The sequence below is a fragment of the Pelmatolapia mariae genome, linkage group LG14, assembly GCF_036321145.2.
Source record: "Pelmatolapia mariae isolate MD_Pm_ZW linkage group LG14, Pm_UMD_F_2, whole genome shotgun sequence".
Classification (NCBI taxonomy): Eukaryota; Metazoa; Chordata; class Actinopteri; order Cichliformes; family Cichlidae; genus Pelmatolapia; species Pelmatolapia mariae.
Genome location: NC_086239.1, coordinates 12,450,467 through 12,476,946, shown reverse-complemented (window position 1 = coordinate 12,476,946; position 26,480 = coordinate 12,450,467). Strand labels below are relative to the sequence as shown.

Below are 26,480 nucleotides of genomic sequence, written 5' to 3'. Positions count from 1 at the left end.
CAAACACTGTTTAAGTGATCATAAAAAATTCATTCAAGTTAACCTGTCCTTACTGTGACCTTTCAGTAATGAGCATTTCTGAGGTGTCAGGTCGACTAAAGGGAGATAATTCTTCATTACTGTTATGTAGCCTGGTTTACTCCACTGCTTGTCCATTTTAACAAGCAAATTCTGGATCAATGATTATCTGAAGTTCCTTAAAACAAATGCTTTAAAAGCCACAAGTCAGCTAAATCAGCTTTCTAATCACGACCAAGGGCAACATCAAAGACAGCCTTAACGCTGAGATCATCTTAATCTGTTCGAAGTTAATCAAAGAAAAAAAAGTTGCCTAGCTGAGTGATGAGAAGAAGCCTAGTGTGCCTCACTTAAATACAAAACTCTGATTGCTATTCACTCGGCTACAACAGCTGCACAAATCATTAGCTGCACCTATGTATAAAACTAACTTAGACATTCATTGTATTACATTTACCTGCGCTGTCTTGAAAAAACAAGACAAGTTAAACTAGTATTTAGACATCTGGATGTTACGTGTCAACTGCTGCAGTGCTCCGGTGTCCCCGTTGTTTGTCTGTGATTATTACCACTGCTCGTGACAAGGTGGTAGGAATTTAGATGAAGAACTCATCCAGCGGTTCCTCACAGTTCCTCACACGTGCCGGCTCAGCTGTAGTCCTGTTTTCTACCAGGGGCCTGTTAGAGGGGCTTTGCCTGGTCCTGCCTGCATCTGTTCCACCACCAGAGCCCCATGTCCCAGACGACTCCTGAAGGTGTGTGTGCTTTCCTTGCAAACAATCACTCAGCTCCTTGGCCAGTTCCTCGACAGCTGAAGCTCCAACTGTTGTGGGTCTCTCTGACTGGAGGGTCACCAAAAGGTCCAGAGAGGAGGAGCGAGTCATCGCTTTGACTGCTGGGTCTGGGCGAGGAGAGACGGCCGCTCCTGTGTCAACGTTGGTCTCCGGCTCCTCCTCGTCCTCTTCCAGAAGGAGATGGGAGAGAGAGTGGGTGATCGAGGGACGCAGCGGAGAGTCGGGGTGGTTGGAGGTTGAGACTGGAGCAGGGCTGCTTCGCTGGGACGAGTAACAGGAGCTGCCAGGAGGAGTGCTACAGCAGCTTCCTGATCCCAGGCTCTCTGCTCCACCACTTCCTCCATGAAGCTTTTCCAAGATGGGGTCGCTGCGCGGTCTCTGGGCTGGCAAAGAAACACCAAACAGATGTTTTAATTAAAAAATTAAAAATCGTACACTCAGTGTAAACAAACATGAAAACTATTTCTGCTTTGTGTTACTTTAAGCTGTAATGTTGTCTCTCCTCCTCTTTTGGGTCTTTATTCTTTTCACTTTGTGACTTTTTTTTAAAGGGCTATACAAAAAAAAACTACTTACCTAAAAACTTTCTCCAAAAAAATTTAACTATGTAACTTAACACTTCCTGTGAAAAAAATCTGAACTGCTTCAAATAACTACTTAAAAAAAGAGACCACATGGCCAGTATAATTACTGGTAAACTTTTCTACTGATATTCATCTCCAATAAAAAGACTTTGCACTGTGCTGGCGGAAACATTTAATATTTGAATCATTATACGTACAAATGCTTTCTAAGTCAAAATGATCATTTAATACAACGGCAATTAGAGAGCGCCAGGGAATCATTATGAACTCAGAAGTCTTTGGGAGAGCGCTCAGTGAAGTAGTAATTTGGAGATATTTCTCCCTGTCTGTCAAGCTCCAGGCGATAAATCTCCCACTGAAAGATTGAACATCGCAGCTTACCGTGCCTGTGTGTTTGCCCGGACAGAGGAGATGTAAGGCTGCAGGGTGAAAGGCTGTGTCCCGAGCTGCTGAGTTGAATTCCTCGAGGAGGCATGCTCGAGCCAGTCAGGGGGAAAGCACAGGTCAGAGGTCGCTGAGGTTGTGCCAGGGTTTTCACCTGCAGCACAGGACGACAGAAGGAATGGGATTATAACGTATACCAGGACTACATCCAAACATATCTTTATGTTTCTACTGTTTATCTGTTAGAATACAGGATGTAAACTCCTGTTGGAAGCCCCAGCCCATCTACACCTGAACAGATGTTCATCTCCCACCATGACAAACAGTGCAATACAACAGTTGGTTCAGTTATATTTACACTATGTTATTAGTTTCATAAAATAACATTCACAGATTTGCATATATTTGCATTAGATCCAAATCCTTATCTAAAACATAAAAATTTCCTGTTTCATAAATCACACATTAGTGGCACATGGAACAAAGGTCTTGCCAGTTTCCCAGCATTCTGTGAGGTAATTAGTGGTTAAACCTCCCACACTTCAGCGTGTTTACTCTTGCAATGCGAGGCTGCGTCAATCTGCCATTCACACAATCCTCACGTTTAACATAAAGAGCGAGATTGACTTTTAAAAACACTCAGCAAAATAACCTGCAGTTATGTTGAGTTAACCTGGGGTCAACCCTCCAAAGTATAAGACAGTGCACAAGAGAGGTGAAGAAGAGAGTGTAGGCAGGGTGGAGTGGGTGGAGATGAGTGTCAGGAGTGATCTGTGACAAAAGGATAGCAGCAAGGGTGAAAGGGAGGTTTACAAGATGGTAGTGAGGCCTGCTATGGTGTAAGGTTTGGAGAAGGTGGTACTAATAAAAAGACAGGAGGCAGAGCTGGAGGCTTCTCTTATGGAAGAGAAATGAGTACATTAGAGGAACTGGTAACAAGGAGCATTTTAGACAAAGTTAAATGGGGAAGGCTGAGACAGTCTGGACAATGTGTAGAGGAGGGATAGTGGATATACTGGACAAAGGATGTTGAAGACAGAGCTGGCAGGCCGGGGGTAAAGAGGAAGACAACTGAAAAGATTCATGGGGATGCTAGGGGTGAGAAGGAGACGGTGGATCCTATGTGGCGACCCATGAGGAAGCAGCTGAAAGAAGAAGATAACCTGCAGTTACCTGAAAGAGAACCTTGTTGCCGTCGAGGTCTTCAGTCTGCCAGCGTGTAGCGCTGATGGGGGTACACGGGTTTGGCAGCAGGGGAACCAGCTGGCCAATTTCTTCCACACTAAACTGTAGCACAGCAGAGCTGCATGGCTCCACCCGAACTCCTGGTGACAGCTGCTTTAAAGCCAGCTGTAGGCAGAGCCCGGGCTCTGGATGCAGGGGAAATAAGGCAGGAGGAGACAGCAGAGGATAAGACACATTTTTAATACGATGTTTAAAAAAAATTATTATTACAAAATTTACAAAATTTGAAATAAATAAATGTGTATGTAGTTTTAATTTGAGGAGTATAAAAGCAACACTGCACAATCAAGAGCAAACACTCTAAAGCCTTACCCATATGCAGGGTGAACCAGCAGAATCCTGCCTTCTGCTCCTCTGCCTGTCGCTGCAGCACCGTCTCATAGAGCCGCACAGCATCCTCATAATTGTCATACGCACTGTACAGCGTCACACGTAGTATCTCACCCCCACAGTGCACTGGTCGAACTCCCCACACCGGCATCCCCGCACCCAAGCTATAAAAGTCTCTGCTGGGCAGGAGGTAGGGCCGCAGCAGGGCATTGGAGGGCGAGCTGCTGGAAGTAATGTGGATCCCTCCGGTTCGGCTGCCACAACTCTCCGTGTGATGATAGTGCCAGGGAGGACGCTGGAAGAAGTCCAGCACTTTGAGGATTCGTTCCTCTCCGTAGGCCTCGTGCAGGAAGAAAGTGATGGCCAGAGACGGGTAGCCTGAAAGATGTCAACTTTTATTTTATTCATTCTAAGTAAAAACAGACATGGCTCTGGCAGGAGCTCATTGTGGGATGGCATGTTTACAACGGTTAAAGTGCAACATTTGATGGAGGGGGATGTTGACCTCAATGGCAATCTTAAATTTCTCTAAATATTTCTCATTTTCACATATGGAAGTTATCATTATAGCTGAAAAATACACCTCCAAAGTGTGTAATAAGGTATAATGTATGGTTGAAACATCCGTGCCAAAGAAACAGCTGAGATCCAAGTATATGTACTGCTTACTACATACTGTGCTGAAATGCAGGACTACACACTGAAAACCCAGGATCCTTACCAGCCACGGGGCAGAGGCGGGGGTAAGTTCTGAATGGCGAGGCCCTCTCCGACACGTGGAAGATGCGTAGGCTCGGACAGAGCCAGCGCAGCAGGCGATCCAGGGTGTGCTGCAACAGCAGCGAGTCTCCGGGGTTAGCCAGCAGATGCAAGTGCATTAGCAGGAGCTGCTGCTGCTGCTGCTGTCTGACCCGCCTGCTCACGAGGTCGACTGATGTGACGCACAAAAAACACGAGGCACAGAGTGTACAAAGATATTTTAGACAGGGACAACAACTTCACTGCTGGAACAACACATTAGGTTTTGGAGGAGGGCAAAACCAACTACCAAATGATTTAACTACGAGTCAGGTTGGGGAACAGCTGTAAAGGCTCTGGTTTGGCTTTTCTGGGTTTTTTTAAGGGTACAGTCTCACTCCATCATTAAACTAATTCAAGAATACGTTTATCCCCCCAAAGGGAAGGAGTATTTAATCGGTTCATTTGTTTGTCTGTCTACTATCCACAGTTTTCAAGATATCATTTAAAATTTTTGTGTGATTATAGATATCATTTACTGCTCCATCTGATTACATTTTTTCAAGCCCACTGGACATAAATTTGGACTTTTAATCTTTTTAATTGTATCGTTTATTTTACAACCTTTATAAAGATAAAAACCTCCCACATGGCCATTCATGTTCAAGTAACAGATGAATAATACATTACAGAAAAAGTTCATATTTTCCTACTGCAGTAATGTCATTTTTTATTTACAGTATGGCAGATCCACAAATCCACACATGCAAAAAACGGATTCAATTTTACTTATTTTTCATATATTAAGAAATCTGCGGGATTAAATATTTAGAGTCACTGGTCTGACCCACTTAAAATCAAATTGGGCTGTACTGCAACCCACGAGGTAAGATGGTTTAGACTACTGTTTTTGTCTTTATAAAGGTGCGAAAAGTAAGTTTGAGTGGTTTTTTTTTTCTTTTTCTGTGTGTGTGAGTCTAGGATTACTTACTGCCAGACGACGACATCCTGCTGCAGTCTGATCTGAAAACAAAAAAGGCCACGAATTTAGTTTATTATTCATTCATATACTTGGGGAAACACAAAAAACTGTCTCCATCTTGTGGTGGCCGGTTTGGAAACGTTCCCTTTACTTTGGTCTCCATGACAACACTTTATCTGTTGTTAGCTAGCGTACAACTTAAAAGAATCACTAGAAAAAAAACCGTAAAGATCACAGCAGCTGCCAAAAAGCCGATGTCGTAAAGTGCTAAAGGGTTAAATGAACGATAAAGTCATACTCTTCATAATTTAATGTCTGGAGCAAAATTAATTTCCATTGTGGCAACCGCTAAAAAAAAAGAAAAGAAAAAAAAAAAGCGAAGCTGGCTAGCTGAGGTTAGCCTCCGGAGCTAGCGATGGGACCGTTGACTCACTCACTCGGCAGTATCAGCTCCGGAGTCCACGTTTTCATCGTCGGCTCTCTTCAACACCGCCGCTCGGCGCAACATGGTCCGGTCCACACTTTCACATCTGCGCCCATGCTCCGGCCAGTGAGTCTGAGCTGTGTTTACGGCAGACCACACTCGGGCTGAAAAGCATCCTGTTTGATTTCTTTCCGCAGGCTGTTTCCAAAAAAAAAAAAAAATGGGACACTTGCTGGGACGCTGACGTCACATGGCACCCATACACCGTTGGTTTATCCTTAGTTTTAACTGTAAGACCCGCTGGGTTTTTAAAAAAAGAAAAGAAAAGTAAAAAAGGAGAGGTGGCCCGTTTGGAGTCTAGAAGAAAAGCAGGCTTGAGGGTGTACGTATGTTTGCGCAGAGCTACTGAGACCAAATCCCGGGCGAAAGGGACCAGCAGAGGTGGTGCTACTTTAAATCCAAAGCCGCCTCCTATAATAACAGAGCAGATGGCAAGCTCTAACAAAATGACAAGACAAAGGAGACGGTCCAGACGGCCTGGGCAGATTTAAAAGTGCAGGGGAGGCTCCAAAGACTGTAAGTTAAACACGTTGTTTGTTAAGACCTTCTTAAGACCATATGGAGAGCTTTAGAAAGGCACAGTTTGGACAACGTTATCAAGCAGTGCGAAGTGAAAAGCAGATAAAACCATCATTCAGTGAAAGACACAAGTTACATCAATATATTCAGAAGAAAACTAAACAAAAACACCAAAGCAGCCCTGCAATCTTAACAAAAGAAGTGTTAAATGTTGAATAACCAGGCATCGTGACATAATACAAGTATTTAATCAAGAATATTCACTTTTCTGATATCACCCTTTACTCTAATTTGGGTAGATATCCTAAATAGAAACGTTTCTAAAGTACAAAGTGCTGGAAAAACATTTTTAATATTTATTATTGAACAGACTGGGGCTCTAATTCGAAGGCCAAGATTTGTGTTTTTGTCATTTACTGTTATTTCATTACTCATTGTATTTTCATTATTCAGTAAAAGTATTAAGAACGCCTTTCAGTACGAAATAATATTATTTAACACCAGTACAAGCCACGGACTTAAAATAACTATACTCTGTTATAACTAGTTTTCTACACTCACCAGACATGTTATTAGGGACACCTGTTCAACTGCTCCGATAACAGCCAATCACATGGTATCTACTTAGTGAATTAAGGCATGTAGACATGGTCAAGACGATCTGCTGAAGTTCAAACTGAGCATCAGAATTAGGAAAAAACATTATTTAAGTGACTTTGAATGTGGCACGGCTGTTACTGCCAAACAGGCTGGTCTGAGTATTTCAGAAACTGCTGATCTTCTGGGATTTTCCACACATAAGTGTCTCTCGGGTTTACAGAGAATGGTCCAAAAAAGAGAAAACATCCATTGAGAAGCAGTTCTCTGGGGGAAAATGCCTCGTTAGTGTCAGAGGAAAATGGCCAAACTGCTTTGAGCTGTTTGGAAGGGAACAGTAAGGTAAATGTAAATGGACTGGTTTTTATATACCACTTTTCTACTCTGAGCACTCGAACACCTCAAAACAGATGGGCTACAGCAGCAGAAGACCACACTGGGATCCAGAGCTGTTGGTCAGAGGAGCCTCCATTTCTGCCTCAACATTTGGATGGTAGGGTCAGAATTTGGTGCAAACATAATAAAAGCATGGATCCATTCTTCCCTGTATCAACGTTTCAGGCTGGTGTAATAGTGTAGTGGATATTTTCTTGGCACACTTTGGGCCCCTTAGTACCAACTGAACATTGTTTAAACACTACAGCCTACCCGAGTATTGTTGCTGACCATGCCCATCCCTTTGTGACCACAGTGCACCCATCTTCTCGGATAAAGCGTATCACAAAACTCAAATGATTTTTTCAACATGATAAGTTTACTGTACTCAAATTGCCTCCACACTTGCCAGCCTCAATCCAATAGAGCACCTTTGGGATGTGGGATTCATAGGAGATATGGACCAAAATCTCAGAGGAATGTTTCCAGCACCTTGTTGAATCTGTGGCATGAAGAATCAAGGTAGTTTTGAAAGAAAACGTGTTTTGACAGAAAATGATCCAAGCTGGAAAGCAGGGTGTAGCATAGCAAAGTGGCCAATGGCAGCTTCAGCTGAGTATTTAAAAAGTAAAGAAAAACAGAAACACGTGAATCGGAAAATACTGTAATAAACATCATCCTCGTGAAGCCTGCCAAATTCTTGTTGTGAACACACAGAATCTGACTGTGGCTTACCATTGAAATTAAGCCTTGATTATGGTTACAGATGCATTTCTGAGGCTTGCCAAGGCCTTGGTTGGTCATGCAAAGAGGCAGAAAAAAAAAGAAAAAAGCATCCTTTCATTTTTTTTTTAAATTCTACATTTAATATGATGAAAACAAGGCCCTGTACAATCCACCTTTGCAGTGAGTACAATATTTATTTTACAATTTGTACACATTAGAACATGGTGCTAAACTGGTTCCAGCTGATCAAAATGCAGTCGAGAACGAAAAATAATATCCTCTTTGCACACCTGCACCACCAAGAACCTTCCATTCAGAGAGAAATCTTTTTTTTTTTTTTTTAGGGGGGTGGGTGGCCTATCATACAGCAGGCCTTACGTGAAAAATGTGTCATGAGAGTCCAAACACCTTTCATGGAGTTTCATGTGTGTCTTATATTCCCCTGATTGATCCAATAGATAAAAGCATGCTGTGAAGCAACAGCCCTTGATCTCTATAACCACTAGTACAGACCTGGCCAAATGAGAATGGCATTAAATAGTTCAGCTGTGAGGTGGACATGTTTGATAGCAGACATTAAAACAACTCCCCCACCCCCCCTAAAAAACCCCAAAACACCCCAGACCTATTTGCAACATAAATTAAGCACTCTTCATGTTTTCTCAAGTACTCAAAATGTATTTCACTGCTGTTGTAAACCAGGTCTGTACCAGTTAACACTCTGTCCTCTTCTTTAAATCTAAAAATCCTCTTGAGAGGAAAAAGGCCCATCTGTCAACCTGTACAGCCATTATTGTGCCACAAAACACAAACAGAACACATTGACATCAACATTTAAAACAGGGGAGTGAGTTCAAATGTTTTCTCGTTCTCCGTGTGGCCTCTGATGCGCTCGCGTTTGGTGGCGGCGCGTCGTTAACCCGCAAACAGGCCCACTAAGTTCTCTCCAAAGGCCACAAGAAACATGGATTTTATACAAAACTAGACTCCCTCATTTCAGTTCTCTCAGCTGAAGAAATCTAATAATGCTAGAAAACTTCACCATCCTTCGCATGATTTTTTTTTTTTTTTTTACCTTTTTCTTTTTTTAAACACATTTTTATGGAAGAAATGTTAACCTTCCCAGTGTTTCCCAGAATCAACAATGAAAGCATTTCCAAGTTTGTTCAAACACATAGCAGTCCACCAAAAAAAGAAAAAAAAAAGAAAAAAAAAGAAAAACAAAGGCCCTCAGCTTCTTTCAACTCGACGCTAGCTTTCATTGAATTAATTTGTTTTATGCTACATAAGTGTACACTTTGCGGTCCTCCGGTGTTCTTGCCAAATATTCCCTCTCAATGAGTCCTTCAATGCGTTTCTTGATGACTACAGGACTAGGAAGGAATCGTGCCCGCAACTGCTGTGTGACCTGTGGAGACACATGAAAACACGACTGTTTAATTCACGGCTTCTTCTTTCGTGGCCTTTTTATTTATCAATTTATTATTAACTTTGCTATGCAAGACTCTTTTATATCAGCTTTTTATGTGAAAGAAGTAAACCACTAGAGCGCACTAGAGGCTCTAACCTCTTGTACATCATATAATGTGCCACTAGGGGACTCACTGACTGGTGCTGTCCACCACAGAACATTATTACAACTATAGTTTTATTTTTGTGCTCTTTACAAGTGGGCTTTAGCTACAGCTTCTGCTGACTGACCTCTGCTACCAGGACATTGTGCTGCATCTTCTTTCTAGACTTCATGATGCGAACGATGGCAGCTTCGATCTCATGCTTCCTGTCGTCGTCCACTTTCTGCCGCGTCTCCTTCCTCTCTGGATCCGACTCCCCCTGTTTAGCAGCCACTGGGTAGTGCACAAAAAAGACGGACAATAAATGCAAGAGATCATGATGAAACGTGTCATTTTCTTATGTACATTCAATAGCCACTTTATTAGGTATGCCTTGCTAGTACTGAGTTGGAACCCCCCTTTGCCTTGTGAGCACCTGTAACTCTTTCCCTCATAAAGGCGACATGTGACCACCTCCCCTCTACCCTTAATGAGGAGTTCTGACACCTTAGTATATAATCAATAAAGATGTGGTTTGATGACCATCAGAACAGTTTCTGGGTTTTTCCAAGGGTAGCTGCATAGACAGAAACCACCCACACTACCTTCTGCTGCACACCCATTTTGTTTAGGAAACAGGCCTGAAATATGACAGACATCGCTCAGTTCAGAAGAGAGCTTCAAGGATTACTTCTAGCAGGCTTTCAAAGCGTAAAGAGGTAATAGACAAAATCATCAACAGTACTGAGACAGACTGTGGTGTTAGACTTGTGGCGTTTTTGTCTTTCGGTCTTCTTTTGAACTGTAGTGTCAGTTTCCTGTTCTTAGTTGAAGGGAGTGAACGTGGTGTGGTCTTCTGCTGCTGCAGCACATCTGCTTTAAGGTTGACGTGTGCGCGTTCACGGATGCTTTTCAGCATACATGTAATGAGTGGCTATTTGAGTTACTGTCGCCTTCCTATCAGCTTGAAGCAGTCTGCACATTCCCCTCTGACATCAATAAGTGATTTTCAGAAAATATTCAGAGAGTTTAGGCATGTCTGCATGCCTAAATGGTATTGAGTTACTGCCATGTGATTGGCTCATTATATAATTGCTTTGATGCACAGTCGAACAGGTGTATCTAATGAAGGTGCCATTAAAGTTTATATTTACCTGTTCACAAAATCACATTAAAATACTGTAATCCACGCATGTTTCCTGCTCTTTACGTGCTACTAGACTTTGAACTTCTTTATCTGACTAAATATTTATTAATTAACTAAGTTTTGTTCTAGTGATACGAAGATACAAGATTAAGGAGGAAAAGTCTTGAAAAAGCAAGATAAGCTGTATCTGTAATAAATTTACTGCCTATTACTAAGCTTTAAGAAAATAAAAGTTCATTTTTTAAGCCTGACACAGTATAAATCTACACTCACACAGTTTACATTCACAGAATAACACCTAGGAAAAATCAAACTAAAGCTGTGAGCCTCAAGAAAACTGCTTAACTTCATGATTTTTTTTTCATACCTGTCTGGATTTTGACACGGTGCAGTTTGGAGGTAAACTGGTCGTTAACTGTAAACACATGGCCATTTTCGATCTCCTTGGACTTTGGCTCCTTGGTGAGAACTCTCTGTGTTGGCTTCCCACAGGCCAGAGACTGCAGTGCTCGCACCAGCTCCCTCTCTGGGATGTCCGTCTCCTGCTGGATTTCCTACATAGTGAAGAGGTCAGGCTTGGTGTCAACACAGTACAGAGGCCACAGACTGAAATGACCTTTTCCTGCTTGTCCACTACACATGAAGACATATGGGGACCAAAATATCCTACTATGTCGGGTACTAAGGAATTAAGTTGTGTACCTCAAAGGTGGACTTCTCTCTGTTGTTGAAAAGCATGAGAATGGTCATCTGGAAGGTGGACACTTGGAGTATGTGCTTTCTAGTATTGGAGCCTGTCACCTGGGCACCACCTACTCCGACCTCTGACCCATCCTCCTGTTCAAATGTTGGGATAAGGCAACATAAAAACATTAGTCAGAATCCATTTTGACAAGATGTCCACAAAACAGCAGATTTCATTTTTACTTTCCATTACTTAAAATTGTTACATTTATTCGCATTTGCTAGTCTGTCATTTTGCTTATATTTAAAACACTAAGCTAATTTATAAAACAGAAAATTCACAATAAGTAATGAACGTAAAGCCAGGTCCACTTGTTATTCTAAAATGAAATAAAGGTTGCTGAAATGTACTGAGACTCCCCTTTCCAAGTGGGGCGTACCTTTTTAATTGGCCCGTAGAAGGTGGCATTTAGATCTGCAGAGCCCATATGGTGCTGCAGGGTGAGCTGTCTCCCACTGTGCTTCCCAAGGTAAAACCTGCATGCAGAGGAGAGTCATACTAGATTAACCTACAACAAATGATCAATGCAACTTTGCTTTCTGCAGCAGGACACAGATATTTAGTTTGAAATGCTGTGTCTAGCAAAACATACACGATAATATTTTCATGAAAGGGACTAAAAGAAAAAAGTAATCTCCATGTACTACTTCTACTGGTAACAACACATATAATGGATTTATTGTTCCTTGTGGATCACCCGGAGAAACCTTTTAGAAAATCACCAGACTGAAAAGCTAAGTGCTGTTATGAAAGCACTCACATGTAATCAATAAACTACTAAATCTGTGAGTGAAGTGAACAACTAACAAACCTTCTGAAGACTTCAAATGCATGTCGAGGTGAAGGTGGAATATTGCACTTGGGTGTTGCTGATTGCGTTGGCCAGTATCCCGTGGTCAGGACTCTAACAGTGAGATCGACCCCTCCGAGTGACACCTTGAGTTAGGAAAAACAAAAAACAACACATACGATCACCTACAGTGATGCCATAGTGATACTATGTGGTAATATTGGTAGCATTTAGATTTGGGAGAAAGACATCCTCTCTACTTTTAAGACCTGACTTAAAGCTTTTGTTTTTGATAAAGCTTATAGATGAGGCTGGATCAGGTGACACTGAATCCTCCCTTAGTTAAAGTGTAATAGGCCTAAGCTGCCGGGGGTTTCCCATGATGCACGTCAGTGTTTCTTCTTCACTCTCTCTGTGTTTATACACCACTCTGCATTTAATCATTAGTTATTATTCATCTCTGGCTCTATTCCACAGTGTGTCTTTTGCCCTGTCTCCCACCCCTCAATGTCAACTGGTCACAGGACTTTCCTGGTTCTCCTGGAGGTTTCTACCTGTTAAAAGGAAGTTTTTACTTCCCACTGTCGCCATTGCTTGCTCATGGGGAGAAAATTATTGTAGGGTCTTTACCTTACAATATGAAGCACCTTGAGGTGACTGTTACAGTTACTGTGCACACACAAGATCCAGACATGACAAATATCAGACAACACTACTTGGACCATGAATTTAAAAGCAATGTGCATAAATATGAACTCAGACTGGTTACACCGTTCACCAAATAGAGCTAAAGTTACCCCAGCAATCTGAAAGCACAGCACAAGCCAGAAGCTTATGCACTATGATTTTCCAGGATATGGATAATTAGGTGCCTAATTGTTAATATGTAACTGAGCAGTGCAACAAAGCTCAGTCAAGCAAGCAACAATGTCCTGATTACATTTACTAATTAGGCTCTTTATTGTGACAAAAAGTAGATTTTCCTCACCCCAGTTGTCTGCAAATGTTGTCTAAACTCATCCATGGTGGTGTTGGAGATGCTCATATCTCGGAACATGCCCTCCAGTTTAGAGGTGAACTGACAGCCGCACTCGGTCTGTGCAATAAAGACATGAAGAAGGATTAGATTTATAATTGGTAAGCTATTCAAAAGAAAAGGGGACAGCTCAACCTGAAATCAAGTGTAAGAACATAATTCTGGGCTGCAGAACCAGATTTAGAGATATCAGCTATAGAGATATCTGCTTCCTCCTAGCCTCGTCATGCTCAGCATTGCTTCTTTCTAGAAATCATGAATCAATAAAATCCATAAACCTTGTTGTGAGAGACTCATGGGAATCTTTCCCACACAGCTAGCCTCTTGTCATAATTGGAGAGACGCTTCCATCTGCAGGGATAAAGTGGCGGGTGCAGTTTGGTAGAAAAAAATAAATAAAACTAAAATTCCAACATAAAACTGCTCACATCAAGGTTTGTGGATATCTTTGAGTAACTGGGTCATGATTTCTGCAAAGAGTCATTTCTGCTGAGTTTTTCCAAATGTCTTTTTTTTTTTTTTTTTATGGCTGCTTTGAGCAAAAGAAAGCGAAGGACATCTGGTTCTATTATATTCAAGAGAAAGCAGACATTTCTACAGCTTATATCTCCAAAACCAAACAAGTCTTACTGAAAAAATGATAAAAAGCACTATAGAGCACAGAAAAAGTGAGTATATTTGATTTTGAAGGGAACTGTCTATTTAAAGTAAAGAAACATTTATATAATGATCAAACACAGGCAAGTGGATACAGTCTGAAAACTATGTTTCCTTTTACCTAAACAGCCACTGAAATGCAAAAACACTGAGAAATAAAAATGTAAAGAAGTGTGCATAACACATCTGAGCACTGTGGCCAGTCTCCAAGCACCCAAAGATCTTTTATTTTATATTCAGCTTACTCCAAAGCGAGAGTTATATCATGCCACATGCCTGCTCACCTTAAGTTTTGAGATCATGTTCTTTTCCGAGTCGTCAGAGACGCTCTTGTTAGTGAGCAGCCTGCGAGCCAGGTGCTGCTTGTAGTACCTCTCAAACACGTCCTTCTCCTGCATGAAGCGGAAGAGCACCATGGCCTTGTCCAGTATAGACTCCACTTCTTGCTCTGTCAGCTGGATAAAAATAACAGGGTCAGGTTATACCCATTAATCAAAAACAGACTTTATGATTTATTTTCCCCAGCACTTTTGAAAACACAAAAGAAAAAAAAGAAAAAACAAAAGAAAGCAGAAACACAACTTTTTACATGAAAACATTGTGTGGGGTTTTTTCTTTTTGGCATTTTTTGAAGTGAGGTTATAAATTTGAAAGAAGCAGGTCAGTAACATTTGTCATACGTTCTAAAAATAAGAGCATGAATGCATGATTAGTGGGCTCACCCCTTTAACACCCTTCTTCAGTTTGTCATCGATGAAGAGTGAGAGGTATTCAGGCGAGCGGGAGTTCAGGTTAAGGAAGTACTCAAAATCACCAGCAATAGTTTGTTTAAAGAGGCGGTCGTTGTTGAAAGACTCCTGGAGGAAGCGGTCAAAACGGGACTTCAGGTCCAGCAAACCCTGCAGGAAGACAGGAAATGCAGCAGCGGCGTGCATTAGAAGGAGCTTAACAAACAGTAGCTACAGCAAAGGAAAGGTGGTCTCATCAGAAAAGGTGAATCTGCAAGTAAGAGCTGATGTGGTAAAAGAAGAGGCTGCTGTTTTCTACTAGAGAGTAAGAAGTGAGTCATTATTTTAACCAAGAACTTCAAAAGGACTTGAAGGCTATAAGATTTTCAAAAGCACTGATGTCTTTCTAGTTGCCAGAAGGACCTCACATGTTAAGTATAGTGCAAAGACTCAGTGTGGATGAGGGTAAAGACCATCATGGTTTGTGGTAACAAACATGGGAGCGAGAGCAGTTATTCTCTGCTGGGAAGTAATTAAAGTGCATTATGGTGAAGGCTCATCACGCAATGGCATGCTGAAGTGTACTGAGCCAGAGGAAATCCATCTGTGATCTCTTACAAGGTAGCACATTCTCAGTATCATCAGAACAGTCCATCTTCAGCAACATTATGTCGACTGATAACCAAGTGCCATACCTGAATATAGTCCACAGGGTTTTTCCCTTCTCCTTCCTCTGACACCAGGGCCTTGCCCTGCTCCCGCAGGTATGAGCTCATACACTCACACATGGTCTTCAGCCCATTGGGAACCCTGCTGAACAGCTTGTACATGCATGCCAAATCTGTAGAGAGGTAAGCATGAATACACACATGAGCACACATCAAAAATCCACTTCTGCCAACTGAAAAGGGACTGAGCATCTGAGATCTGCAGAAAAGGAGGAGAAATATACTCTCCAGGCACTACAGTTCCAGTTTCACTGAAATCAAATCATCATTGAATTCCTCACATATTACTATTTGTGGCATGAACCAATGGGAACACGATATGACTGTATTACTGAGCCAGTAAAGTATTTCCTGGAAGTGACAGCTTCACGGTTTATTAAAGAGTGTTGGGGATTTTCTATTTCGCTGTAACTCGCGTGGATGTCAATTTAACCAATAAATCACTAAAAATATAAACGCTAAAGAGGTGAAGTGGAGCAGCAGGCTGTGACTGAGGGCTTACCATCTGTTTTGCCGTTCTTAAGCATGTGGACCAGACCTGAGTTTTCCATTTCTACAATGGTCTTCATGTGTTTGGAGATGAGCTCACGTTCCACCACCTTGACGATGGGCTCCTCTGTGGATTTATCCAGGCAGTGCATTACCCGCTCGATCTCCTCATTAATCCTGGCTTCAACTTTCTTTATGTACACACTGGCACTGTTTTCTGCGAGGAACTTTTGGCTTTCCATCTGAGCGAAAACAAGAAACAGTTTATACAAGAGGTTTTAGCTCCTTTAAGGGAAACCACAAAGAAAAATAGATCCAAATTAAAATAAATATATAAACACATAAACAAGGAAAATGGATTTCTCTCCCAAACCTGGAAAAATTCTGCAGACATTTCTAAAAACGGTGCTTCAAAGTCTTCTTCATACACAGATCTCCCTTCAAGGCCGAGAATCATTAACATTTGGCAGGCATTTCTAATGGCTCCCCTAGAGAAGAGGAGAAGCAAACCAAATGGTAAGTAATGCAAAACAAAACAAAACATTACAAAAAAAACCCCCAACAAAAAACAACTTTTGTGGAAGCTCATTTCACACTCAGTATAACTGCCAACTAACTTTTTACTATTCATCCATTGAAAAACAGTTACAGTCCACAGTGCATGAAATTCAGAATAGTCAATGTTTTTTAAAATGCCAGAGGCTCTGAGGCTTTTGCCCACTGGGTGCAAATACAGCAGATGTATTTGACAGATCTTATATTTCTAATACCAAAGGCATCCGCCATGTCCACCCCTGGTGAGAAATGATGACTTTTCCATTTAAAGATCAAGAAAGCAAACTTCATTTTATTTAAAAACTAAAGATAATTTATTAGATAATGCTATTTGTGACTTTTGGCTACCTGTCCACCACCTCTCCCTTCCTCTCCCGGGCAATCATGTCTAGCAGGGTTTGTCGGAGGTGGTCTCTGATGCAACCATAGCGAACCACTTGATCCCTAAATATGATAAGGCCCAGGTTGTAGACGTTCTCCACGCTATTCTGCTGTACGTACACCCGATCCTGTGACACAGACACACAAAAATGTCCCAAACAACATTAGAATGAACTGGAATTAACAGCAGCTCAGCTTAAATGTATATTTAAGCATATAAAATACAGCTGTTATGTGTAAAATGTTTATATCTAACGCTCGTCAGTCTTACTGCATGATTGTATACTCACCATATACATCAGGATGTCTCTAATCATCACCATAGCTGTCTGGTGGTCATTCCAGGCCTGATTTAGGGTTTGGAGGAAGTTATTGTTTAACGAATTGAGAACATCTTCCCGTACCTTTGGACGAGACAGAAACACAGCCTTAGAACTCAAGCAGACACCTGTATTTGTATTTTGTTGCTCGTGCAGCATTTTAATGCGGGGCTTCTTTACTAGTCAGGCACACAACAGCTTGATAACAGTCACACTGCAGTGTGACTCAGCACAGTAAACTAAATGTCTCAGTGGAGTAAGATTCTTAAGGGCACACTGACCTCTCCTTCCTTCTCCTTCGGGGCAGAGGTAATATATTACGGCCTCTGCTCCTAATGTTACAGGCGACCAAGCTTTATGAATGCACCGACTTCTTCTTTTGCACATCCACATCAAATGTCAGAAGCAAAACCATAAATCTAAACGTGCACTATGCAAAGTCATGGCTTGCTTAAAAAAAATCAACAACAAAAAAACCCCAACAATGTACCCAATATTATATTCATCTGTTTGCCACTTTGTAATGCTGCTTTTCCATCATATCAAATATTACATATATTACAAATCAAATTGTGTATGTGTTTATAAATGCTTTATTTAACTTTAACTTTCTTAAACACCAGCTGTAATTAAAGTATGCCTTAAGTTATCAATTTCTGGCCTACATTAAAGAGCCAGAAGACTGCATATGGTCTCATCTAAACTTCAGGTCTTAACAGGTTAACATTTGAAATAAATAAATAGATAAATCACAAAAATGACCATAAAAGCCAGAAGTGATTGTAGAAAATAAACATCTGAGACCGAATAGACATGCTCGCTTGGACTTAAAGCTTATTTTCATCCCTTGTCTAGACAACGATGAATCACTGCTGAAAAAATACACATCTCCAAATCCTTCTCTCAATAATTCATAATAACATTAACTATTAGGCCTAAAACAATATATAAACCCCCCCCCCCTCCCCGCAAAAAACAAAACAAAGGCACTTGTGACTGAACCTCTCGACTGTCTTCCAAACTTAAGCTGGGTTGAGACCATGCTGTGTTCGTACCATTACAACTGTTTCTTTCAAAGCGATGCCTTTACCATTATAAGACAATAAAAACACACTCAGCTGTCAGAGAACTCGTCTTTGATCCATTACTTGTTGACATTTCCTGACTGCTCATTTACTAAGCCTGCCAAGCTGAGAATGTGCATTTAATTAAGCTGTAAAACCATCTGGCTGTTATTCAACAACATCGTGCTGAAATATTGCTCATTGTGTGTCTGCTCACTGTAAGCTGCAAAGAAGCATTTGCGACAGATCTCATGGACAGGCATAATTTGCAACTAATTATACATGCTACAAAAATACAAGCGACAGCTTAGGAACAATTATGCTTTCTCTAACTTATTAGGAGTTTTAAGAAGGAATAAATCTCAGATAGCCCTCCTTTCTGCCACTTTTGTTTTTAAAAACAAGCTGCTTCACTAACATTTTATTTTCAGTGGTAAAGCAAATCAATTACATGTCCGATTTGAGAAAATGACTCCATCATCAAAAGCATCCTAAAGCTCTTCTATAACGCACAGGACAACGCCTGTTTTATGAAGGGCTTTCAGACAGATGTGCCTTCTCTCACAGCTGAAACCCCAGAATAAAACATCACTGAAGCCCCCCATCCTCAAACCTGGGCTCTTCCTTGCCTTCCAGCCACAGGAATGAGGCATCTGCTAAAAAAAGGGGCCGTGAGTAAAGGGTTTTACAAATCTACCACAAGACTTAAGTAACAGCCTGTGGATTTATATTCTCCATCTTTCTGCTTATGTGCCTTTACAAGGCTGCTCATGAATGCAACCGGCTCATATTTTCTGGTTTTGCCTTTGTTGTTCAGTATGGCATGCAACCCAAGCAGGGGAAAAAAGAAAAAAAAGAAATCATAATATGAATCCTATGACAGTTTCTGTTTAGCACCAAACAGACTTTACAGCATTTGAGTGAAATTCAGCCCCGACATTCGAACAACAGGCCTCATTAAAATCAGATTTTAATATCATTGTGTTAACTGGAGGAAACTATTCACAGGCCAGGTTAGGTTATTCTTTTGTGGAATAAACAGTCTCCAAAGAGCAACTACAGCTTCAAGTCTACTTTAAATACCAGCACAGTATTGTGTAATACACACCAGCCCACCATACATGTGCTGTATGTATTACACAAAGGAATGACAGATAGCTCAAATTAACTCTAAATATTTTAGTCAATCTGTCATCACTTGACTTCCAGCAACTGTGTTAGGCTGTGATCTGTGATGGCCTTACTTTGTTGATAAGGTGTTCGGTAACAACTTCACGCAGGCCGGTGTACAGCTTCTCTCCATGTTTATGAAGCACCATCGTGTAGGCGTTCCTATAAAGTTCCTCAAAACTCAGGCCGCTGTTGTTCTTCCTCTGAATTTCCTGGATGGCATTCTTCAGAAGGTCCCATATGTTGTTGACGTACTTCTCGTCCATCGTCATCTGCAAGAAGTAACAAGTAATGGGTTTCAACAGGACTATAACCAGTGATTAGTTGTGTCAACATGAAGAATCTGTGCATACCACATCATGTTCTAGAAGATCAGACATTTTGCTAATAAGGGACCTAAGACTCCATTCACACAGGCCTAGAAAGTGGTTGGTGACTGTCTGGTAACCACTGGTTGCCAGGGAAAAACGAATATTACCCAATTGCCTGTGAATGGTTGTTGGAGGTTGCCAGCTGTCGCTAGGAGAAACTGACTGCAAAGAGGTATAGGGTGCTTGTGGGGCGACCATGGCTCAGGGGGTTGGGAAGCTCATCTGTAACTGGAAGGTTGCAGGTTTGATCCCCGGGCTCTCTGTCCTGGTCGCTGTGTCCTTGGGCAAGACACTTTACCCTACTGCCTACTGGTGTTGGCCAGAGGGGCCGATGGCGCGATATGGCAGCCTCGCTTCTGTCAGTCTGCCCCAGGGCAGCTGTAGTTACAGCTGTAACTTGCCTCCACCAGTGTGTGAATGTGAGAGTGAATCAATAGTGGAATTGTAAAGCGCTCTGGGTGCTTAGAAAAGCGCTATATAAATGCAATCCATTATTATTATTATTATTTACCCAAAAAACCCTTGTGAATGCTTTGCTTCCCAGCAGGTTGCAACTTTGCTCATAGTTTGCATGGAATATGGCAACTTGTCTGCAAACACTGGCCAACTTTTTTCTTTTTTTTCCCCCCTGTCCTGTTTGGCAGTGTAGCAATCAGAATTGTTGTCAGAAGGCCAAAAAATGACAAACAGATTTAATTTCACAAGTGAAGCATTGCGCATTTGTTGTAATGGTCCACTTGATAATCATATTTTATTAGACCTTTATTAGGGTTTTTTGATTTTGGATTATCACAACCATAATGGACAAGACCGGGTGATGGAAAAGAAAAAACAGAAAAAGTAAAGTTGGGGAGAAAGTTGACAGAAAGAGAGGGAGAGAAGACGAGGGACAGAGAGAGGAAGGGAGAGAGCTAAATCAACACCTGTTGAAGGGAAAAAAACAAAAAAAAACAGCAGAGAAACCACAGCAACAACCAACATATACATAAATAACAATGACAGTCACCCAGCAGACACAGTGCAGAGACCCTAGGGGGTTGCAGTGACAAGCCTGGAGGCTCTGTCTGCTAAGCCAGAGCAGACCGAGCTCCGTGGCCAGAGACCCGAGACCCAACAGCACCCCACCCCCCAGTAAGGGCCCAACAGAGCCAGGGGGCCCAGTGTGTGTGTGTGTGGGTGGGGGTGGGCCCCACACCTGAGATGTTCTAAGAGAGAGGAGAGAGGGAAGACAGTGTTATCATCTAGGTCGCCCAACAAGCAAACTGAAGGGGAGGCTGGAATGTTACATTTCAGAACCTTTGATAAGACTCACATATCTGGAACCAAAACCTCTGAACAGGTGGACAGAACCAGCAAGCATGGATGTAATTGTCAGGTGTATTGCCTTGACAGTGCGAACAGGTGTTAGATGATGCAAACCGATCCTGAACATCCGTTGATCTGTATAGTGTACTTTATGAAAGATTTTCAATTGTATTAATTGTAGATTGGGGTTTCTAGTCATTTTAAACATATCTGAGACCAAATGTTGTGGTCAAAGCTGACTGATAGATCCACCTCCCACTTAACAATAGGAAGGGATATCTATTTTGGAGAGCATACTGTATATTTGGAGGTTTTGAAATTAAGGAATTGCAATTATTTGTAATTCGACTAGATTAGGCTTAAAATTCTTTTTTACTTTGGATTTAATTTACTGCTTATGAAATCTATAGATTTAATTTGTATTCTAAAAATGTATTATTGTTAAATACTGTAAAACTAATCTGTCGAATGAAATAAAGTTTCCTTTGAATATATGTTCCAAGTATTTAATACAACTCAATCTAGGAAGTATTATCCATCCATTCTCTTCCGCTTATCCTTGTCAGGGTCGCAGGGGAGTCTGGAGCCTATCCGATCCCTTAGGGTGAGAGGCAGGGTACAGTCAGTCTGTCACAAATAGAACCATCCGCACTCACATTCACACCTAATTTAATTTACCAACCTAAACCCACTAACTGCATGTCTTTGTACTGTGGGAGGAAGCTGAAGTACCTGGAGAGAACCCACACAAACACAGGGAGAACATGGAAACTCCACACAGAAAGACCCTGGCCTAATGGTGGAATTGAACTCAGGACCTTCTTGCTGTGGCAACAGTGCTGACCAACGTGCCATCCCTTGGAAGTATCATATTACTGTTTTCTAGGATGTCAGGGTTGTTCCAGATGGGTTTATGTTTACATGGAATTAGTGAAGATTCAGTCATTTTTAGAAATTCCCACCATGCTGTCAGAGAGGAGCTGATATTGATGCTTGAGCTAATGAACTGTAGGTCCGAAATTTCTATATTATTGCATAGCGCCTGTTCTACGTCTAGCCACAGCTCATCTAAGAGGGTATGTTTTAACCATCTTGAGATGTACTGTAGGCCTGTTGGCTAATAAGCAGTGGTCCCAACTACTTGCTAAGCAGTAGCTGAAGCTGAAAAAGTACAATTCAATCCAGAAACAGAAGATGTTTATCTTCAAAGTAAATAATGTGCCTTATGCTGAAACCAAGGTGTTTTATAAGGCATAACTATTAGTTAAAGTGGACGTCCTCCATTTCAGTTTTTCCAAGTTTCACTACCACTAGCTGGTTAGAGAGGCTACGTTCACACTGCAGGTCTTAATGCTCAATTCCGATTTTTTGATCAAATCCGATTTTTTTGTCTGCTTGTTCACACTACAAATAAAATGTGACAGCAAACGTGCTCTAGTGTGAACCCTCAAAGAGGCCCGCATGCGCTAAAGAAGACGTCACACACAACGCGCTCTGTTTAGACCCAGACCAAACAGTATTGTTTGACTGACGGCCTTAATATAAAGACTTGTTTCGGACTTTACGTTTCCCAATTTTGCTTTAAGTTATAAAGTTATTTTGTTATTTACACATGGCCTAATAATTATCCTTATTGCTGTTTTAGAGAGGAGCGGTGCTTCAAAGGATAGTTGCAGATTTCTGTCAGAATCTGCAGATTATACAGTACAAATAAAATGTTCATGTTTCTCCAACATTGTCTTCCCAACAGTTTCACTAACATCTACACGGGATGGCCAGGAAGCGTTCATGATGTCTTCTCGGGCGCTGATAATTGGCGTCTGTCTTGTGTCAGTGACGTAAAAGACGGATTTAATGCGACATGACCATTCAAACAGCAGTCGCTTTCTAAAACATCAGATATGTATCAGATTCAGTACCACATACGAAAGTGACCCAGGTCGGATTTGAAAACATCGGATTTGTGCTGTTCACACTGTCATACCATGATCGGATATGGGTCGCATAGGGTCAAAAAAGTCGGATTTGATGCGCTTTCGCCTGCAGTGTGAACGTAGTCTTAGTTACCAAGTGTTTGCAGACAAGTCGGTGCCTCCCATGCAAATTTCTCGCAACCTTGGAAATCTGCCATTGACAAAGAGCATTCTCCCCTAGGCCTGCATGACTGAGGCCTCATGTAGCATGGCAAAATGAACAACAGAGAATCAACTGTTCATATCACATATGGATATTAAGAACATTTTTTTGATACTGATGTCCAAGTTAATTATTTGATAACTCCTGATCCATTTTCTGTGCATTTAAAAAAAATGGCTTTCATTATCTGTGAGTCCTCTGAGTCAATGCACAAACAGAGTAGGAAAAAGACTGACATGTGACTCATGTGTCACTGCCACAAGGCTGACGTCACTGTTTTGATATGTTCAACTGCAACAATTAGGATTTCATAAGCTTAGATTGGAATGACACTTTATTGTGGACACACACACAGACGTGTGTATGTCCACCCCCATCCCAAAATTTTCTTTTCCGTGGATTCCACCTTCATTGTTGGTGCCCTGCACATCAAACTGGAGGGCCTGCAAATGTCTGCACGGAGTCTTGTGTTTATCCTGACCAAATGAAGTCACTTGAACACGAGCAGGTCCTCTCTTACTCACAGATGTGTAATATATATAATACCTGTATTAGTGGAATACGGATCTGGTCTGATGGATGATTAGCACTGGTTGTCACGTGGAACTGGCTCATGCTTCCAATCTCTATTCACGCCTATTATTCCAACAAGCTATGTTTATATTTGAATTGTTTGTGACTTGGTTGTGTCTTTAACTACTAACATGAAAGTGGCTGTTTTCACATGTTTTTCTGCCAGCTCTGTTATTCTCCATGTGTTTAGAGGAGGGAAAATAAGGTGACTACAAATGACAGCATTTGAGATAATTAAACAGAGATGAAACTGAGATTTAAAAGACTAAAACATTAAATAAAATACTTTGGCTCAGTGGTGATGCAGAATACATTTTGCAAAGTGTCAATCCTCAATCTTTGATTTTTACTTCATTATTGAGTATAAGACACTAACAGAGCTTATTACTCCTCTAGAAAACTCTTTCTCATTAATAAATTTGCTCAGATCTGCAAATATTAAGATGATCATTTCTTCCCTGCTGTGTACACTGCCTATAAAAAATATTCAATCATAGGATAAATCTGCTTATTATAGCAAATTGCTCAGACTAGTAAGAAAACTGCAAGAGTAAAAAAGGATGCCTCTCAATAAAAAAAGAAAGAAGAAAAGAATAAAAGACCCTTACATGAGGTACATTAAAAGCTCAAGGAAGTGCTGCTCCCATTCCAGCTGATTTAGAAACCATCACATTCCTGTAGCAACGATGAACACTAAAGACTAAGCAGTTTTCATTCTTTTGAACACTGTGTTGTGGGTTAAAACACCTCTCAGTTTCCTCAGAATCCTAACCTGGTATGCTGGTAAGGAAGTTGGAACAATTTTATTAGGTTAAAACCTTTCTCTCTCTCTTTCTTACTTAAACCCCAATTAACCCACCAAAATGATTTGTATAGTGAGAAAGCAGATATCACAAAGGGTAAAGGTGAGATATATAATATCTACCATGTCCTCTGAAAATTTGGCTCTGTCAAAACAAACTCATAGGCTGCTTTAAGTACTTGCATAAGCACTATGAGGAAAATGTAAAGTGAAAGAATGCAGGTCAGTGTCTATACACTAATATTAGGGTTAGTCATTGCATACACCAAGCAATTAATATTAAATATTTACGCATACATGGGCGTGGGTTTCAGTGCTTCTGAAGCTACCAGCCCCAGCTCCTATAGTTTAGTTTTTTTTAAGGTTTCAGATGTCATTTTAAACCAGGAGGAAAGGTTTTTTTTACGTTACAGATAGGATAAATAACCGTAAAGTGAGGACCTAGTTTAGCCCAGCTGTAAAGCATCATGGTAATAAGAAATCTATAATCCAGTCTAATTAAAATCTTTAAACTTAGGAATCCCACAAAGTCTAGAGTAATTGCCAAAGACACGTTATCCAAAAGCAGAAAACATAACACATGCCACCCCTGTGCTACTCCTCAGCAGGCAAGCCCAAACACATGCACATCACGACGCTGGTTTGACAGCAGCTCTGACAGTTATCCTATCAAGACTGGGCCACGATCAGAGGGCCGATAGGCATATATAAAGGTGGCACTGAAGTAAAACTTCGTCACTAAGATCCATCAGCTACATGGATACTGTTGCTACGCTCTCATCAAGCCTTTACAGACAGGCTAATGCTTTATGAAAATTTAGGTCAGTTCAGAAAATAGATAATTCAGTGTCTCGCAGACAAAGGGAGTGCCATGTGAGCGAAGAATCGATTCCAACACCAACACAGGTCCACAAAATCCACACAGGCATTAATCCAGAACCAAGAACTGGGTTAGCTCATTTTGGTTTTCATTAGCATCATGTAAAGCGGCCGTAACGCCGCTGAGGCTAAAGTACAGACGTCTGTCTGCACAAACGTCCGTTACATTTAGTGCTCAGTCATAAAGACATTATGCGTTTATATATATATATATATATATATATATATATATATATATATATATATATAGATATATATATACACATATAGACACATTTTAGAAAATGAGCAAAAATAAAATCACTCAAAACAACAAGTGTCAAGACCTATGGCTAACGTTAGCATCGGCTACTTGGCTGATCATATCGGCTAGCTAATGTCTGGGAAGTTGTAAGACAGTTAAGCGACAAGGAAAATAAAAGTGATTTATAAAACTTATCACCGAGCTGGTATTATAAATGAGTTTCCATCTAACAGACCGACCAAGAGTGTGGAAGACTGGTTATCTGACGGCTACACTTTGTTTACGGATAGTCAAGTCACATCAGCTGGTTAGCCTATTAGCATTTAGCCCTTAGCGCAGACCACGGTAATCGAGTCCGCGACCGTCGGACGGGCAAAGCCCCTACTGCGGCGTGCACTTACAGGAAAGGCCCGTATCCTCATTTTGGTGTCCTTCTTGGTGCCGCCTTTGCTGAGATTGGACATGGTTGCCTCGTCCGTGGGCTCCGTATTCACATGAACGTGTTGTCCAGGGAGGACTGGGCCGACTACTGGTTTATGGAGCAGCCGACGAGCTTTCACCCGACCTCGTAGCTCCGGGTCCCGGCACCACAAGTTTATTGACTGCCAAACACCAAATCCGACAGTTCTTCATACAGCGATGGCGGACTACCTGCAGTTCTCATTGCGCAGAGCTCACGCACTCCAAATCACGCGAGGATTCAATTAGTACGAGCGTTTTCTCAACTTTGCTTTGTTTTGTGCTCGTAAATTGCTGATTTTTAATTTTAGAGCATGCGTTTAACTGCTACACAGTACTACTGTAGTTTGTTTACTCTACTTTACCAGTGTGATACTAGAGTGAAGTACAGGCGCAGTAATAAAGTAATAAATAATTTTCAGTAATTGTTATGCTTCAGATTGTATACATAAAATAGATCACTTTATGAAATAGTATGTATTTTTGAAGATACATATAAGTATATATCACGGACACTGCGCTATCATAAGTGCCTAATAGACATGATACGTCCTCTTTTAGGCCTACTTAAC

General features: G+C 41.2%; 2 protein-coding genes across 2 annotated transcripts; both read right to left on the bottom strand.

Annotated features, from left to right (window-relative positions):
- Positions 1 to 147: 147 nt before the first annotated feature.
- On the bottom strand, positions 148 to 5,947 carry LOC134640921 (protein FAM124B). The gene is made up of 7 exons (XM_063493018.1): positions 5,513 to 5,947; positions 5,085 to 5,116; positions 4,077 to 4,286; positions 3,338 to 3,733; positions 2,954 to 3,150; positions 1,778 to 1,934; positions 148 to 1,195 (listed from the first exon to the last, which is right to left on the bottom strand). Exons 1-7 carry the CDS (start codon positions 5,581 to 5,583, stop codon positions 615 to 617), a joined length of 1,644 nt encoding a protein of 547 aa, XP_063349088.1. The 5' UTR covers positions 5,584 to 5,947; the 3' UTR covers positions 148 to 614.
- Positions 5,948 to 7,453: 1,506 nt separating this feature from the next.
- cul3b (cullin 3b) lies at positions 7,454 to 26,106 on the bottom strand. Its single transcript, XM_063493740.1, has 16 exons — positions 25,851 to 26,106; positions 19,214 to 19,411; positions 16,876 to 16,989; positions 16,553 to 16,713; positions 16,023 to 16,137; positions 15,663 to 15,891; positions 15,128 to 15,273; positions 14,427 to 14,603; positions 13,989 to 14,159; positions 13,000 to 13,107; positions 12,033 to 12,157; positions 11,601 to 11,697; positions 11,179 to 11,313; positions 10,844 to 11,030; positions 9,478 to 9,623; positions 7,454 to 9,184 (listed from the first exon to the last, which is right to left on the bottom strand). Exons 1-16 carry the CDS (start codon positions 25,911 to 25,913, stop codon positions 9,053 to 9,055), a joined length of 2,304 nt encoding a protein of 767 aa, XP_063349810.1. The 5' UTR covers positions 25,914 to 26,106; the 3' UTR covers positions 7,454 to 9,052.
- Between the last annotated feature and the right edge of the window lie 374 nt (positions 26,107 to 26,480).